General features: G+C 45.6%; 1 protein-coding gene across 1 annotated transcript in view; it reads right to left on the bottom strand.

Annotated features, from left to right (window-relative positions):
• The window catches only part of LOC138487640 (otoancorin-like), a 245,406-nt gene that overhangs the window by 153,476 nt on the left and 78,947 nt on the right, over nucleotides 1-12,983 (bottom strand). The window contains exons 3-4 of the mRNA XM_069614128.1: nucleotides 9,253-9,281; nucleotides 3,401-3,546 (exon numbers count right to left, since the gene is read on the bottom strand). Coding sequence (XP_069470229.1) covers nucleotides 3,401-3,546; nucleotides 9,253-9,281 — 175 coding nt within the window. The remainder of the gene's footprint in view (nucleotides 1-3,400; nucleotides 3,547-9,252; nucleotides 9,282-12,983) is intronic.

Below are 12,983 nucleotides of genomic sequence, written 5' to 3'. Positions count from 1 at the left end.
GCATCTGGGTGCTGACCTCTGGAGTCCCTTTAAGGTCAGCAGGTATGGGAAGGGGGCACAATTATAGGTGCCAGTAGAGAGAGGTGACCTGAGAGGGACAGGTATAACTTTGGTTTCTTTTAAGGCTCGCTACAACTTCCTGTTCCCCTTATTCTTCTGCAGGACAAGGGAATCTGGGTAAGAAGTCCCTTAGAGAAGGTTAGTTCTGGACCAATCCCCAGTGACATTTTGGCTTTATATGGTGAAGGGAACCCCCTTATACTTGAATTCATCTTCAGAGTGTATAATGACAAGAAGTATTCACTGGATCTCTGTTGGGAGTCCGACCTTCGTGGCCGTTCTCTGACATAGAGGTGAAGACAGTAGACATCCAAGGCAGAGGAGAGTCTTTCCTCTTTGTCCCCGAATCATTCTAAGGGAACAATGGGGGTGAATTGGTGTGGACCGAGGATCCTCTGTTGGCTGCAATAGAACGGGACCCTGTTCACTGGAGGTGAAGGATCCCCTGTAATTGCCAGCCAAGCTCATAGGAGTGGAAATACCAAACAGAAGCCCCTGTATTGGGAGACGCTGGATTGGGACTCCGAGCAGCCCAGAGGTCCAGAAGCAGCTTCGAAACCGATTTCAATGCCTCAGGACATCTTCGAGCCAGATTGACTGCCCTTGGTGTACTTCAAGCCAAAACACAGCCTGCACTGCTGGCTACTTTCGGCTTTCTAGGAACCTTGCAACCTCTTGCTGCATTTTGAGCTAACCAGCCGCTGGCCCCACCCAATGAAGCAGACAGACTCATCTCTATCTGATTGCAGATTGAAATTCTGAGAGGAACTGACACAATCACTGATTCAACTAACGGAAGCCATCCACTCGCCCGCTTTGAATGACTCGACCCAGCAGAACCATAATCTTGCTGCCAACTCAATTGCTGCCCCAAACCTTAGGAAGCCACCCGCTCGCCTTCTAAAATGCAAATTGTGCCATGAGTAGCCCAGACATTTGAACCAAACCAACGTCGATCACCAGTGGGATTGCATTGACTGGAATGTCTCGCTAATGGCTCAAGCACAGTAAAAGTGCCTAGAAGCCCTGCTCGAAGCAAGTCGAATGCCACGCACAAGATTAAAAGTACTGTGACAAGACCATTTCCCAATTAGTGCTCATCTACCCAGAGTTCCCTTTCACAAAAGCGTGCCTTCTCTGTGCTTCTTTTATGGTCAAGGGGGCTGGGTTCTAGCGTTTTCTAATTAGTTGATTGCATTTTATTGTTTGATTAAAAGTCTACATTTTTATCGAACCTTGATCGGGCATTTTTTTTATTTTGGAACCTTTGTAGTTAAGTTGTTTTCGTTGCACTGATATCAACTCGCAACCCTCTTGGGAATATAGACTGCTCCGTCTGCGTCATACCTTCCGGGATGCTCCTATTTCACCTTTATGACTGGGATCACTGCTCGATTAGTAGTAGTTTGAGGGCTGAGTAGGCGGTTTACACACTGTCATCCCTGTAGTCCTTCAGAGCATTGGTCATTTCCTCAAACCTTCACATTATTTTTCATAGTTTATTTTAAGCGGGAGTTCTCCGTCCCTCCAGTCCTGAAAACCTCAATGATTGGGATGAATTTAGCTATGGGCATTCATACCGCCTAGAACTTGGCTTATTTGTCCATCGTCGGTAACTCAAGTCTCAAATATTACAACTGATGTGAAAGACGATTCGTGAGTGAAGGGAATTTCCCCAGCGTACAGATGTTCAGAGATGTGGGGGTTGTCTCTGGTTTACTACAACCAGATGGAGTCATAAATAATGGCTCGTATATGTTTATCTGATATTCACGTGCCGTCTACTCTGGGGGATATCCACTGCTGTTCTATATCCACGTATGTGAACGCTTCCGATATTATGTATTTATTGCCTTTTAAGGCCTTCTTCCTCTGATCTCATGGAAGACTTTCTCTTACTTCTCCTTCCAGAGATATCCCTTGCTGAGTTAAAGCAGCCATTGTGGTCCATTTTCACTGAGAGTTTGGTGAATGTAATGGCCGCCCCTCATGCCATATGCTATGATTATTCAAGCTGTGCAGTGGGCAGTTGCAGCGGCATTTGTTCGTAGCTCTGTCGTTATTTATTGCACGTCTTCCCATAGCACGTTCCCGGCAATTGGCTCGTCAGTGTTTGGTGGGAACTCTTGGATTATGCTGCCAACCGATATCCCTGCAAGGTAACAAAGTGGTGCAGTGGTAGTTCCTCTTGTAGTCTTCTTTTGTAAAGATAATGGAATCACAATTGTTTGCGCATGACAGAACTGCTGTAGAATTACTACAGAGGATATCAAATCCCCCTCTATCCCAAGTTCTAATATGATGTTGAAAGGTGCATGTGGTTTTCTGAAACATAATTGATATACAAATGTGTTCTTGATCATTTTGATGGCTTTTAGTATCACTAAATCTTCAAATAAAGTTTTTTTTCTCCAGCCCAACGCCTGTTTCACGTAAAGATATTTCTTCATAAACAAAGAACATAGACTGAATGAATAATTATGAAGTCTTCAGATATTGGTTTAAAAGTGTCTAGGATTCAAATGTCCATATTGCATCTTGCATCTAAAACTCTTTAAAGTGCTCAATGTTTTCTGTTCAGCTGTGTCGCGAATCAAATACACATTGAATTTGAGCTGATGTTCCAAATGGGACTGCAAGCCGGGAGGTTCCTCTTACAAAAGTTTTAGTCAAACCAGAAACTTCTAGTCGCAAACACAAAAGGTGATCCAATGAAAGATAGGGAGTTTCCTAGAGGATAAAGAACGTGCATTTCAAACAGAAAACATTGAGCACTTTATCAGTGGACATTAGAATCTTAGAAATTGCAATGGCAATATCTTAGACTAACTAAAATATTAATTTTAAATTAAATGGCCATGATAAACCATCTTTACACAAAATAGAGGTTTGCCTGGACCAACATGAGCCACCTTTATTTTAAGGATATTGCCTGAAAATAAAAATAAAATAAAAATAGTAAACATATCAACAAGCACTTTCACCCCACCCCCCATGCTCACCCCATGGTCCTGTCCTCTCCATAGAGGTCTCTGCACAGCTTTCTCATGTAATGCACCCATCTTCCTCAGGGCGCCCTCTGCAGGGCTTTAATTGTCATTACATGATTTATTTCCTACCCTTCAATAACCAATCAAAGTCTTTATCACAAAAAAAGACATTAGAAAAAAAAAGAAAACAAAGTCATTACCTACACAGAAACTAAGAAAGGAAAGAAAAGAAACATTTGTAGGCCTATTGTTTTCTTCCGTTAGACGCATAGCTAATACATGCAACATTCATCCTGGCCCTCCCGAAGGGCCCCCTGCTGTTTCCTGGGCCCCCCTCCTCGCATACTTACAGCTCTCGCACTCTTGTGAGGTTGGACATCGGGCTGAAGGAGGGTATACACTTCTCAGAGATCTTCTGTAGATCGGGACGGCTCACAATGGTGGTCCCGTTGACCAGTTGGTTCCTCAGTTCCACTTCCCATGGGGAGCATGGATCCTGCAGAAAGAGGAAAGCACCCTGACTGTGAGGGACCCAGTTAGACAGAACCCAGGCCCATGGTGGAAGGTTTCCATTGATCTGGAAAGGCATGAGGCTATGGGGGACTTTTAACCACACATGAAACACTGACCTCAGATTCCGACTATCCGCACTGACGCCTCGCTGTGAGGTAGCAGGCCTGAGAAAGAGGCTTATTATCTACAAAGTGGTACAATCAGTGGCCCTTGTATTTATAGACCCCATAATCAAACAAAGGGGGAAAAACGTGTACAAATTACTAAAAAATAACTTATTAGCTAGATGCTGTTGCTAAAAACAGAGACCCTCATTTTAATGACAGACAGGAAAGAAAGAACGGCTGGAAGGAAGAAAAAAAGCCAAAAAGAAGAGGCAAATATCTCTTTGGAAGTCAAAGCCGCTGCAGATGCGGGTTTCATGGACAAAGAACCTTAGCCCTTTGCCTGGCGGTTCAGAGAGAGGCCTTTCACCAAAGGTTTTGGTAATCCTACTTTTAGGCTGCTAATGCCCTGAGAAGCTTGTTTTGAGAGCCCTACAGTGAAGGCAGTATTCCCTGTGGAACATGTGGAAGGTTCCCCGGCCATGGTTGGGTACTCCAGGGAAGGTTGGGTGCTCCGGGGAAGGTTTGGTACTCCGAGGAATGTTGGGTGCTCTGGGGAAGGTTGGGTACTCCGGGGAAGGTTGGGTACTCCGGGGAAGGTTGGGTGCTCCGGGGAAGGTTGGGTGCTCTGGGGAAGGTTGGGTACTTCGGGGAAGTCACCTATTTCTTTTTCTCCATTAGCGATTATGATTCAGCAAACTTTGTCCCATTCAAAATTTGTCCCATTCGTCAATCCTAGTGGTTTCAGCCGCAGTCCGGATCACACGGGGTGCTCCACTCACTATATACCACTAGAAGAATGCGTGCCGATACGTGTTTCGACCTTACGCCAGGTCTTTATCAAGGCTGGATTGGTTTAGATACACACCAACCAGGAGCAGAGCAGTACGGCATAAGTGAGCGCGAGCTATTCAGCAACTTATTCAAGACACACCTAACCAGAGAGAACTTGATACTCTACACCATGGATCACCCATGAGGCCTTCAGCCAACACACCAGCTCTGCAACATATCTAAACCGATCCAGCCATGATAAGGACCTGGCGTAAGGTCGAAACACGTGTCGGCACCCTCTCCTCAAAACCTTGAAAAACCACAATAAATCACCAATGAAACACCAAAAATTGTGTGTGGATCCTACTTACTATACTCAATTGAGATAACAGAATTAGACATACATGACTAAATGTACTAGTGCCAGATGGATAGAAACACCAACCAAACCTAAACAGACTTACATATGCACTGTGTCAACCTGAAGTCAGCTCCCGCCCTCAGTATTAATTGAAAGTTAAATGTCATGTCTGGGACTGCGTGTTTACAGTAATCATTCCCACAGGGAGGCCCCCAACAGAAGGTACGAGTATGTGGTTTGGAGGAGCCAGAAAGTCTGGTCTCACTGCAGCTTCTAGGTAGACCTGCCATTTTATTTTGTATTTATTTATTGTTGACTTATTTCCAGCTATCTTGCTTGATCTGTCTTTAATGGTTGTTTCCTGGGTGTAATTGTGCGCCCGATGCCCATGGGCTACAGGCGCAGTATGAATAAATAAATAAAATAAAAAATAAATAGATTGTTGCTGCGGACCCAGGAATGGTTCATTAAGGTAGGCTTAGCTTACACAAATACCTGTCATCCATTTGGCTTTAAAAGAGGGCTGAGCCCTCTTCTGGGCAGAGCGTCTGAAGACTTAGCAAGAAGTAACAAGAACTCAGCATTGGACCCTGGTTGAAGGTTCTGCCTTACATCTTCCTCCAGTGAAGGAAGGCTGAGACCTCCAAAGAGGGAAGCAAGATCCCTCCCCTAAACATCTCTAAGGGAACAGAGGGAGATACTGAATCCAGAAGACCCTCCAGCAGCTCCAGAACCGGTACCCAGCCAGCACACAGCATGCCCTGCTAGGCTCTGCAGCAAGCTTTCTAGGTGGCAAGTGCCAGAGTGTCTATGAACCAAACCAAGGACAAGGTACCTGCTTACAACACTCTCCTCAGCTTTGGGCCCTCTGCCTTAAAGGATGACACAAGCTCAGTGAAGAAGCTAGGAGGAGTGCATCGACAAGCATCTACCGACATCTGCCATAAAGCAAATTTTCGAGCCAGTCGAGCCCCTTGAACTGTAACCGACTGCACCGCTGACTGTTGTTACACCGCAGTCTCTAAACCTGCCCTGGACTTCTAGTCCAGTACTTCAGAACCGCCAACCAGCACTGAGACACAAGTCCTGACGCGAGCCGCTATGTAGGCCAGCCTGCAGCAGTTCATCCAGCTTTACTCTCCAAACTGCCTGCCGCCTCATACCGGCAGCTGTCTCCCATCTTGAACTTTGTTGCAGAAACTGCAAAGCACCCTGAAACCGACTAAAACCCTGTCATGCACTAAGAACATCTACAGCACAAGGTACATTGTGGTTCTGTCCCCCGGGTCCTTCTCCGAAGACCGTTAGTGACATTTTACGACCCATTGCTCCCTTGGTGCTGAAGCCAAGTATCCTTGGACTGTTGCGATTATTTACTTTACCGACTACCCTCCTGTCAGTATCCAGAGTGCATCCCTTTTCCTTCTTGAAACTGTCTGTCCTCTGCATTCCTTTACAGGGTGGGTTGTATTTCGTAGTGTTGTTAGATTGTCTGTTGTGAAAATAATAAAGTAGATACTTGTATAAAACCATGACTGGACAGATCCTTTTATCAGTGGGTAATAATTGTATTTTCTCTGTATTGCAACTAACCAACCATCCTCGACCTTGTGGAGATAAGCCTGCCGTTCTGTCCACATTACCAAAATTGAAGAAGGAGGTTTATAATTTACTTGTGTTTCCGATCTGTTTGGATCCCTTCTGGTGCACTTGAGGTGTGCGGCTGATTGATGGTTTAGAAACCGACATTCATCCCTGGACCACTTCTGCCCCAGAAGTTGATTCGTCACAGCTACCCAGCATCCTCTCTGCTGAACTCTTGTGCCAGGACGTCAATGGTGGACAGCGACTACTCTGAATACCCACCCAAGGGCAGTGAGAGACGTCAATCTGTGTGTGCTGCGGATTTTGAAACTTACACATATGGTGTTTCTAGTTGTAGAGTAATTTTTGTAATATACATTTGTATACCTTTACAAAAATGTAAAAACACCACGTCCCAGGTTAGAGTAATTCAATAGATACAGTACTTTAAAATGTAATTATTAAATTTGGAAAAACGTCATCAGGTGTACAAAGTAAACTTGCGGAAGCAATATTAGAACACCTTAGTGGGTTCCAGTGACCTCTTTGGTAAACTTCCTTATGTCCACATATAACATGTGCGTACCAGCACAACTCATTCCCTCATTTATGGCGCCCCAATAGCTCAGCATGTTAAATAGCAAGTAGCCCCTCACACGCCGACATCCATAATATGCGTGCTGTGCAACCCTCATGTTAGGAAATTAAACACGCTGAGCTTCAATACAATGGTAGAAAGACACGGCAAACATGTATGTACCAAGCATTTTTAAAATGATAACATGAGCTATATACTTAATATGGTTTAACTGCAATATTGGCCAGTATTTATTTATAAATCTCTTGCCACCAATTCGTAACTAGATTAGCTCTACATTTGGACACATAGAAAGACACTCACACCTGAAACATTTTTGCCAATTAAATACCAATGACCTTCCACAACCACATTTTAAAAAGGCACAACCAGGAAAAACACTGGTAGGGAATGTGTTAACTGCACCCTTATTTTCTAAGGCACCACACATGTGAACCTAAAATTATTGTTTTTCTTTACAGAACTACCTTTTCCAACCTCTAACCATTTTCCCAATAAAAAAAATGTCTGCAGCATATATAAATATTAATCATTTGTATTTTGTCTAACTTAATGAAATACTGAGGTGTTCTAATAGCTTTATAGACCTGCAGCTTGGGCCATACTGGGTGTTATGGTCTATCATACCCAGTGCCTTAAGTGGCACTACAAATCGAGCCGGGGCTCATCGAGGGGGCATGGCCTAACAGCAGGGGTCCTGCTGGCCCGTTAGGCCACGCCCCCTTGACGAGCCTCGGCTCAATGGGCTACTGGAACCCCTGCCAGGCAGACTTTTGCAGATTAGCACCCTCTCCCCTATGTGGGAGAGGGCGCTAATCTCTGCATTTATTTTGTATAGGCTTGCATGGCAGGGGACAGCGCCTCGCCTATTCAGCCTTAATGGTGGTGCTGCCCCTCGCCAGCTGGGGAGGGGCAGCGTCACCATTAAGGCTGAAAGGGTGAGGCCACTGGAAGCAGAGGCCTTTTTCTTAAAGACTGAAACTCCCGCGAATCCACGGGAACTTCAGTGTTTAGAAAGCAAGGCCTCTGCTTCCAGCGGCCTCACGTTTTCTCCATAATGGTGGCGCTGGCCCACGTGCATCCCTTGATTAAAGGGATGCCTCGCAGGTGCGGCGCCACCATTACGGCTGAAAGGCATTTTCTTCTGAAGCCTGAAGCTCTCGCACACGAGCGAGAGCTTCAGGCTGTAGAAAAAAATGCCTTTTCGTGTAGTGGCCGGGGCTGCCAGGGGAGATTAGTGGGCCCCGGCAGGGCCCCGCCTCAAAACGAAATTTCGGAGCTTGCCGGGGCCCAGCCCCGGCAGGCCCCGGCCCACTTCAAGCCCTGATCATACCTCGTTAAAGGACCTTGCTTCGCTCGGGCCATTAACTCGGTCTTCAGGGCCCATAACACCCAGTACGGCGCTCGCTGCAGGTCTATGAAGCTATGATAACACTTTTCTTAAGTACATGAAAATGCGTTAATGTCTGCTCTACATGGGTAGCATTTTGTGAAAGCATGTTTACCTCTTGCCTTCTGTTAATCACTTCAAGGGTTGGTAATTGCTGTCTCTATATTCATATTTCAGGGCCTGCTGTGCGGGTGCATAACTCAGGAAAACGTTGATGTGCTACAATGAGGCATTTATAAGCAACTGCTTAAGGTACCACTAGAATGGCCGCACAGAGCTCCACCTTGGGCATAAAAAACCCTGAAATCTGTTCTCATTACATGGACAGGGGCACACCTGCCAGGAGGTCACTTATCATATGTTTTATTTTTGGCCCAAGTTTGTTGAATTTGTGGAAACATTTGTGTCCTGAACCCCTGTTGCTAAATTAGCCTCTCGGTTGTGGATCCTATGAGAAGTTTCACTTTGGGCTCCTGCACACCTACCCCTGATTAAGTCCCAAATTAATAATGGAATCCTATCACCTCTATCCCACCAAATTACACTTAAGCGGCAAGGCCAGGGCACTGCACTGTGCCAGTCCTATCACTAGACACGTGGAACAGGGGCACATAAAAACCACTACCCACCTTAGCATTTTATGAATATGCGATGAGAGACAAACCCAAAGATTAGGGAAACAGGGCTTTGCCCAACACTGAACTATCTGGAAAACAGAGACATTGTATTGGAGGAGAACAGGTCAGCTTTCAAGCATCCGAGATACTGAAAGAGGTGCTTTCTAATGGGACAATCAGGCAATACATTATCAACATTTTTGCTAATGGCGGGGACATCATCCTGCATGGAAGATAAACTGGCCAACAAAAGAGCATTACCTTTGGTTTGGAAACGTCTGTCTTCTGGCCTGCAAAGATGAGAAGAGAAACAGTACATGAGTGGGCAGGAACACCTTGCTGAAATATGCCAGACAACATCACCATTACAAGGCAGGGTTACTCTACTGCACGGGCACCTTGCTGAAATAGGCCTGACAACATCACCATTATAAGGCAGGGTTACTCTACTGCACGGGCACCTTGCTGAAATATGCCAGACAATATCACCATTACAAGGCAGGGTTACTCTACTGCACGGGCACCTTGCTGAAATATGCCAGACAACATCACCATAACATGGCAGGCTTACTCTATTGTATAGACACCTTGTTGACATGTGCCACACAATATCACCATTACAGGGCAGGGTTACTCTACTGAATGGTCACCTTGCTGAAATATGCCAGACAACATCACCATTACAAGGCAGGGTTACTCTACTGAATGGTCACCTTGCTGAAATAGGCCTGACAACATCACCATTATAAGGCAGCGTTACTCTACTGCACGGGCACATTGCTGAAATATGCCAGACAATATCGTCATTAGAAGGCAGGGTTACTCTACTGCACGGGCACCTTGCTGAAATAGGCCTGACAACATCACCATTACAGGGCTGGGTTACTCTATTGTACAGACACCTTGTTAAAATGTGCCAGACAACATCACCATTACATGGCACGGTTACTCTACTGCACGGGCACCTTGCTGAAATATGCCAGACAACATCACCATTACAAGGCAGGGTTACTCTACTGCAGGGGCACCTTGCTGAAATAGGCCAGACAACATCACCATTACAGGGCAGGGTTACTCTATTGTACAGACACCTTATTAAAATGTGCCAGACAACATCACCATAACATGGCAGGCTTACTCTATTGTATAGACACCTTGTTGACATGTGCCACACAATATCACCATTACAGGGCAGGGTTACTCCATTGTACGGACACCTTGTTGAAATATGCCTGACAACATCACCATTACAAGGCAGGGTTACTCTACTGCACGGGCACCATGCTGAAATATACCAGACAACATCACCATTACAAGGCAGGGTTACTCTACTGCACGGGCACCTTGCTGAAATATGCCAGACAACATCACCATTACAAGGCAGGGTTACTCTACTGCACGGGCACCTTGCTGAAATATGCCAGACAACATCACCATTACAAGGCAGGGTTACTCTACTGCACGGGCACCTTGCTGAAATATGCCAGACAACATCACCATTACAAGGCAGGGTTACTCTACTGCACGGGCACCTTGCTGAAATATGCCAGACAACATCACCATTACAAGGCAGGGTTACTCTACTGCACAGGCACCTTGCTGAAATATGGCAGACAACATCACCATTACAAGGCAGGGTTACTCTACTGCACGGGCACATTGATGAAATAGGCCAGACAACATCACCATTACAGGGCAGGGTTACTCTATTGTACAGACACCTTGTTAGAATGTGCCAGACAACATCACCATAACATGGCAGGCTTACTCCACTGTATAGACACCTTGTTGACATGTGCCACACAATATCACCATTACAGGGCAGGGTTACTCTACTGCATGGACACCTTGCTGAAATATGCCAGACAATATCACCATTACAAGGCAGGGTTACTCTAATGCACGGGCACTTTGCTGAAATATGCCAGACAACATCACCATTACAAGGCAGGGTTACTCAACTGCACAGGCACTTTGCTGAAATATGCCAGACAACATCACCATTACAGGGCTGGGTTACTCTATTGTACAGACACCTTGTTAAAATGTTCCAGACAACATCACCATTACATGGCAGGGTTACTCTACTGCACGGGCACCTTGCTGAAATATGGCAGACAACATCACCATTACAAGGCAGGGTTACTCTACTGCACGGGCACCTTGATGAAATAGGCCAGACAACATCATCATTACAGGGCAGGGTTACTCTATTGTACAGACACCTTGTTAGAATGTGCCAGACAACATCACCATAACATGGCAGGCTTACTCCACTGTATAGACACCTTGTTGACATTTGCCACACAACATCACCATTACAGGGCAGGGTTACTCTACTGCATGGGCACCTTGCTGAAATATGCCAGACAATATCACCATTACAAGGCAGGGTTACTCTATTGCAAGGGCACCTTGCTGAAATATGCCAGACAACATCACCATTACAAGGCAGGGTTACTCTACTGCATGGTCACCTTGCTGAAATAGGCCTGACAACATCACCATTACAGGGCTGGGTTACTCTATTGTACAGACACCTTGTTAAAATGTGCCAGACAACATCACCATCACATGGCAGGGTTACTCTACTGCACGGGCACCTTGCTGAAATATGCCAGACAACATCACCATTACAAGGCAGGGTTACTCTACTGCAGGGGCACCTTGCTGAAATAGGCCAGACAACATCACCATTACAGGACAGGGTTACTCTATTGTACAGACACCTTATTAAAATGTGCCAGACAACATCACCATAACATGGCAGGCTTACTCTATTGTATAGGCACCTTGTTGAAATATGCCAGACAACATCACCATTACAAGGCAGGGTTACTCTACTGCAGGGGCACCTTGCTGAAATAGGCCAGACAACATCACCATTACAGGGCAGGGTTACTCTATTGTACAGACACCTTATTAAAATGTGCTAGACAACATCACCATTACAAGGCAGGGTTACTCTACTGCACGGGCACCTTGCTGAAATATGCCAGACAACATCACCATTACAAGACAGGGTTACTCTACGGCACATACACCTTGCTGAAATATGCCAGCCAGCATCACCATTACAAGGCAGGGTTATTCTACTGCATAGGCGCCTTGCTGAAATATACCTGACAACATCACCATTTGAAGGCAGAATTACTCTACTGCATGGGCACTTTGCTGAAATATGCCAGACAACATCACCATTACAAGGCAGGGTTACTCTACTGCACGGGCACCTTGCTGAAATATGACACACAACATCACCATTACAAGGAAGGGTTACTCTACTGCACGGGCACCTTGCTGAAATATGCCAGACAATATCACCATTACAAGGCAGGGTTACTCTAGTGCAGGGGCACCTTGCTCAAATATGCCAGACAATATCACCATTACAAGGCAGGGTTACTCTACTGCATGGGCACCTTGCTGAAATATGCCAGCCAATATCACCATTACAGGGCAGGGTTACTCTATTGTACAGACACATTGTTAAAATGTGCCCGACAACATCACCATTACATGGCAGGGTTACTCTACTGCACGGGCACCTTGCTGAAATATGCCAGACAACATCACCATTACAAGGCAGGGTTACTCTACTGCATGGACACCTTGCTGAAATAGAACAGACAACATCACCATTACAGGGCAGGGTTACTCTATTGTACAGACACCTTGTTAAAATGTGCCAGACAATATCACCATAACATGGCAGGCTTACTCTATTGTATAGACATCTTGTTGACATGTGCCAGACAATATCACCATTACAGGGCAGGGTTACTCCATTGTCTGGACACCTTGCTGAAATATGCCAGACAATATCACCATAACATGGCAGGCTTACTCTATTGTATAGACATCTTGTTGACATGTGCCAGACAACATCACCATTACATGGCAGGGTTACTCTACTGCACGGGCACCTTGCTGAAATATGCCAGACAACATCACCATTACAAGGCAGGGTTACTCTACTGCATGGACACCTT

This window comes from Ambystoma mexicanum, chromosome 9 (genome assembly GCF_040938575.1).
Source record: "Ambystoma mexicanum isolate Mex_15411 chromosome 9, UKY_AmexF1_1, whole genome shotgun sequence".
Classification (NCBI taxonomy): domain Eukaryota; kingdom Metazoa; phylum Chordata; class Amphibia; order Caudata; family Ambystomatidae; genus Ambystoma; species Ambystoma mexicanum.
The sequence above is the reverse complement of the archived record's forward strand: the minus strand, read 5'-3'. Positions and strand labels throughout refer to the sequence as shown.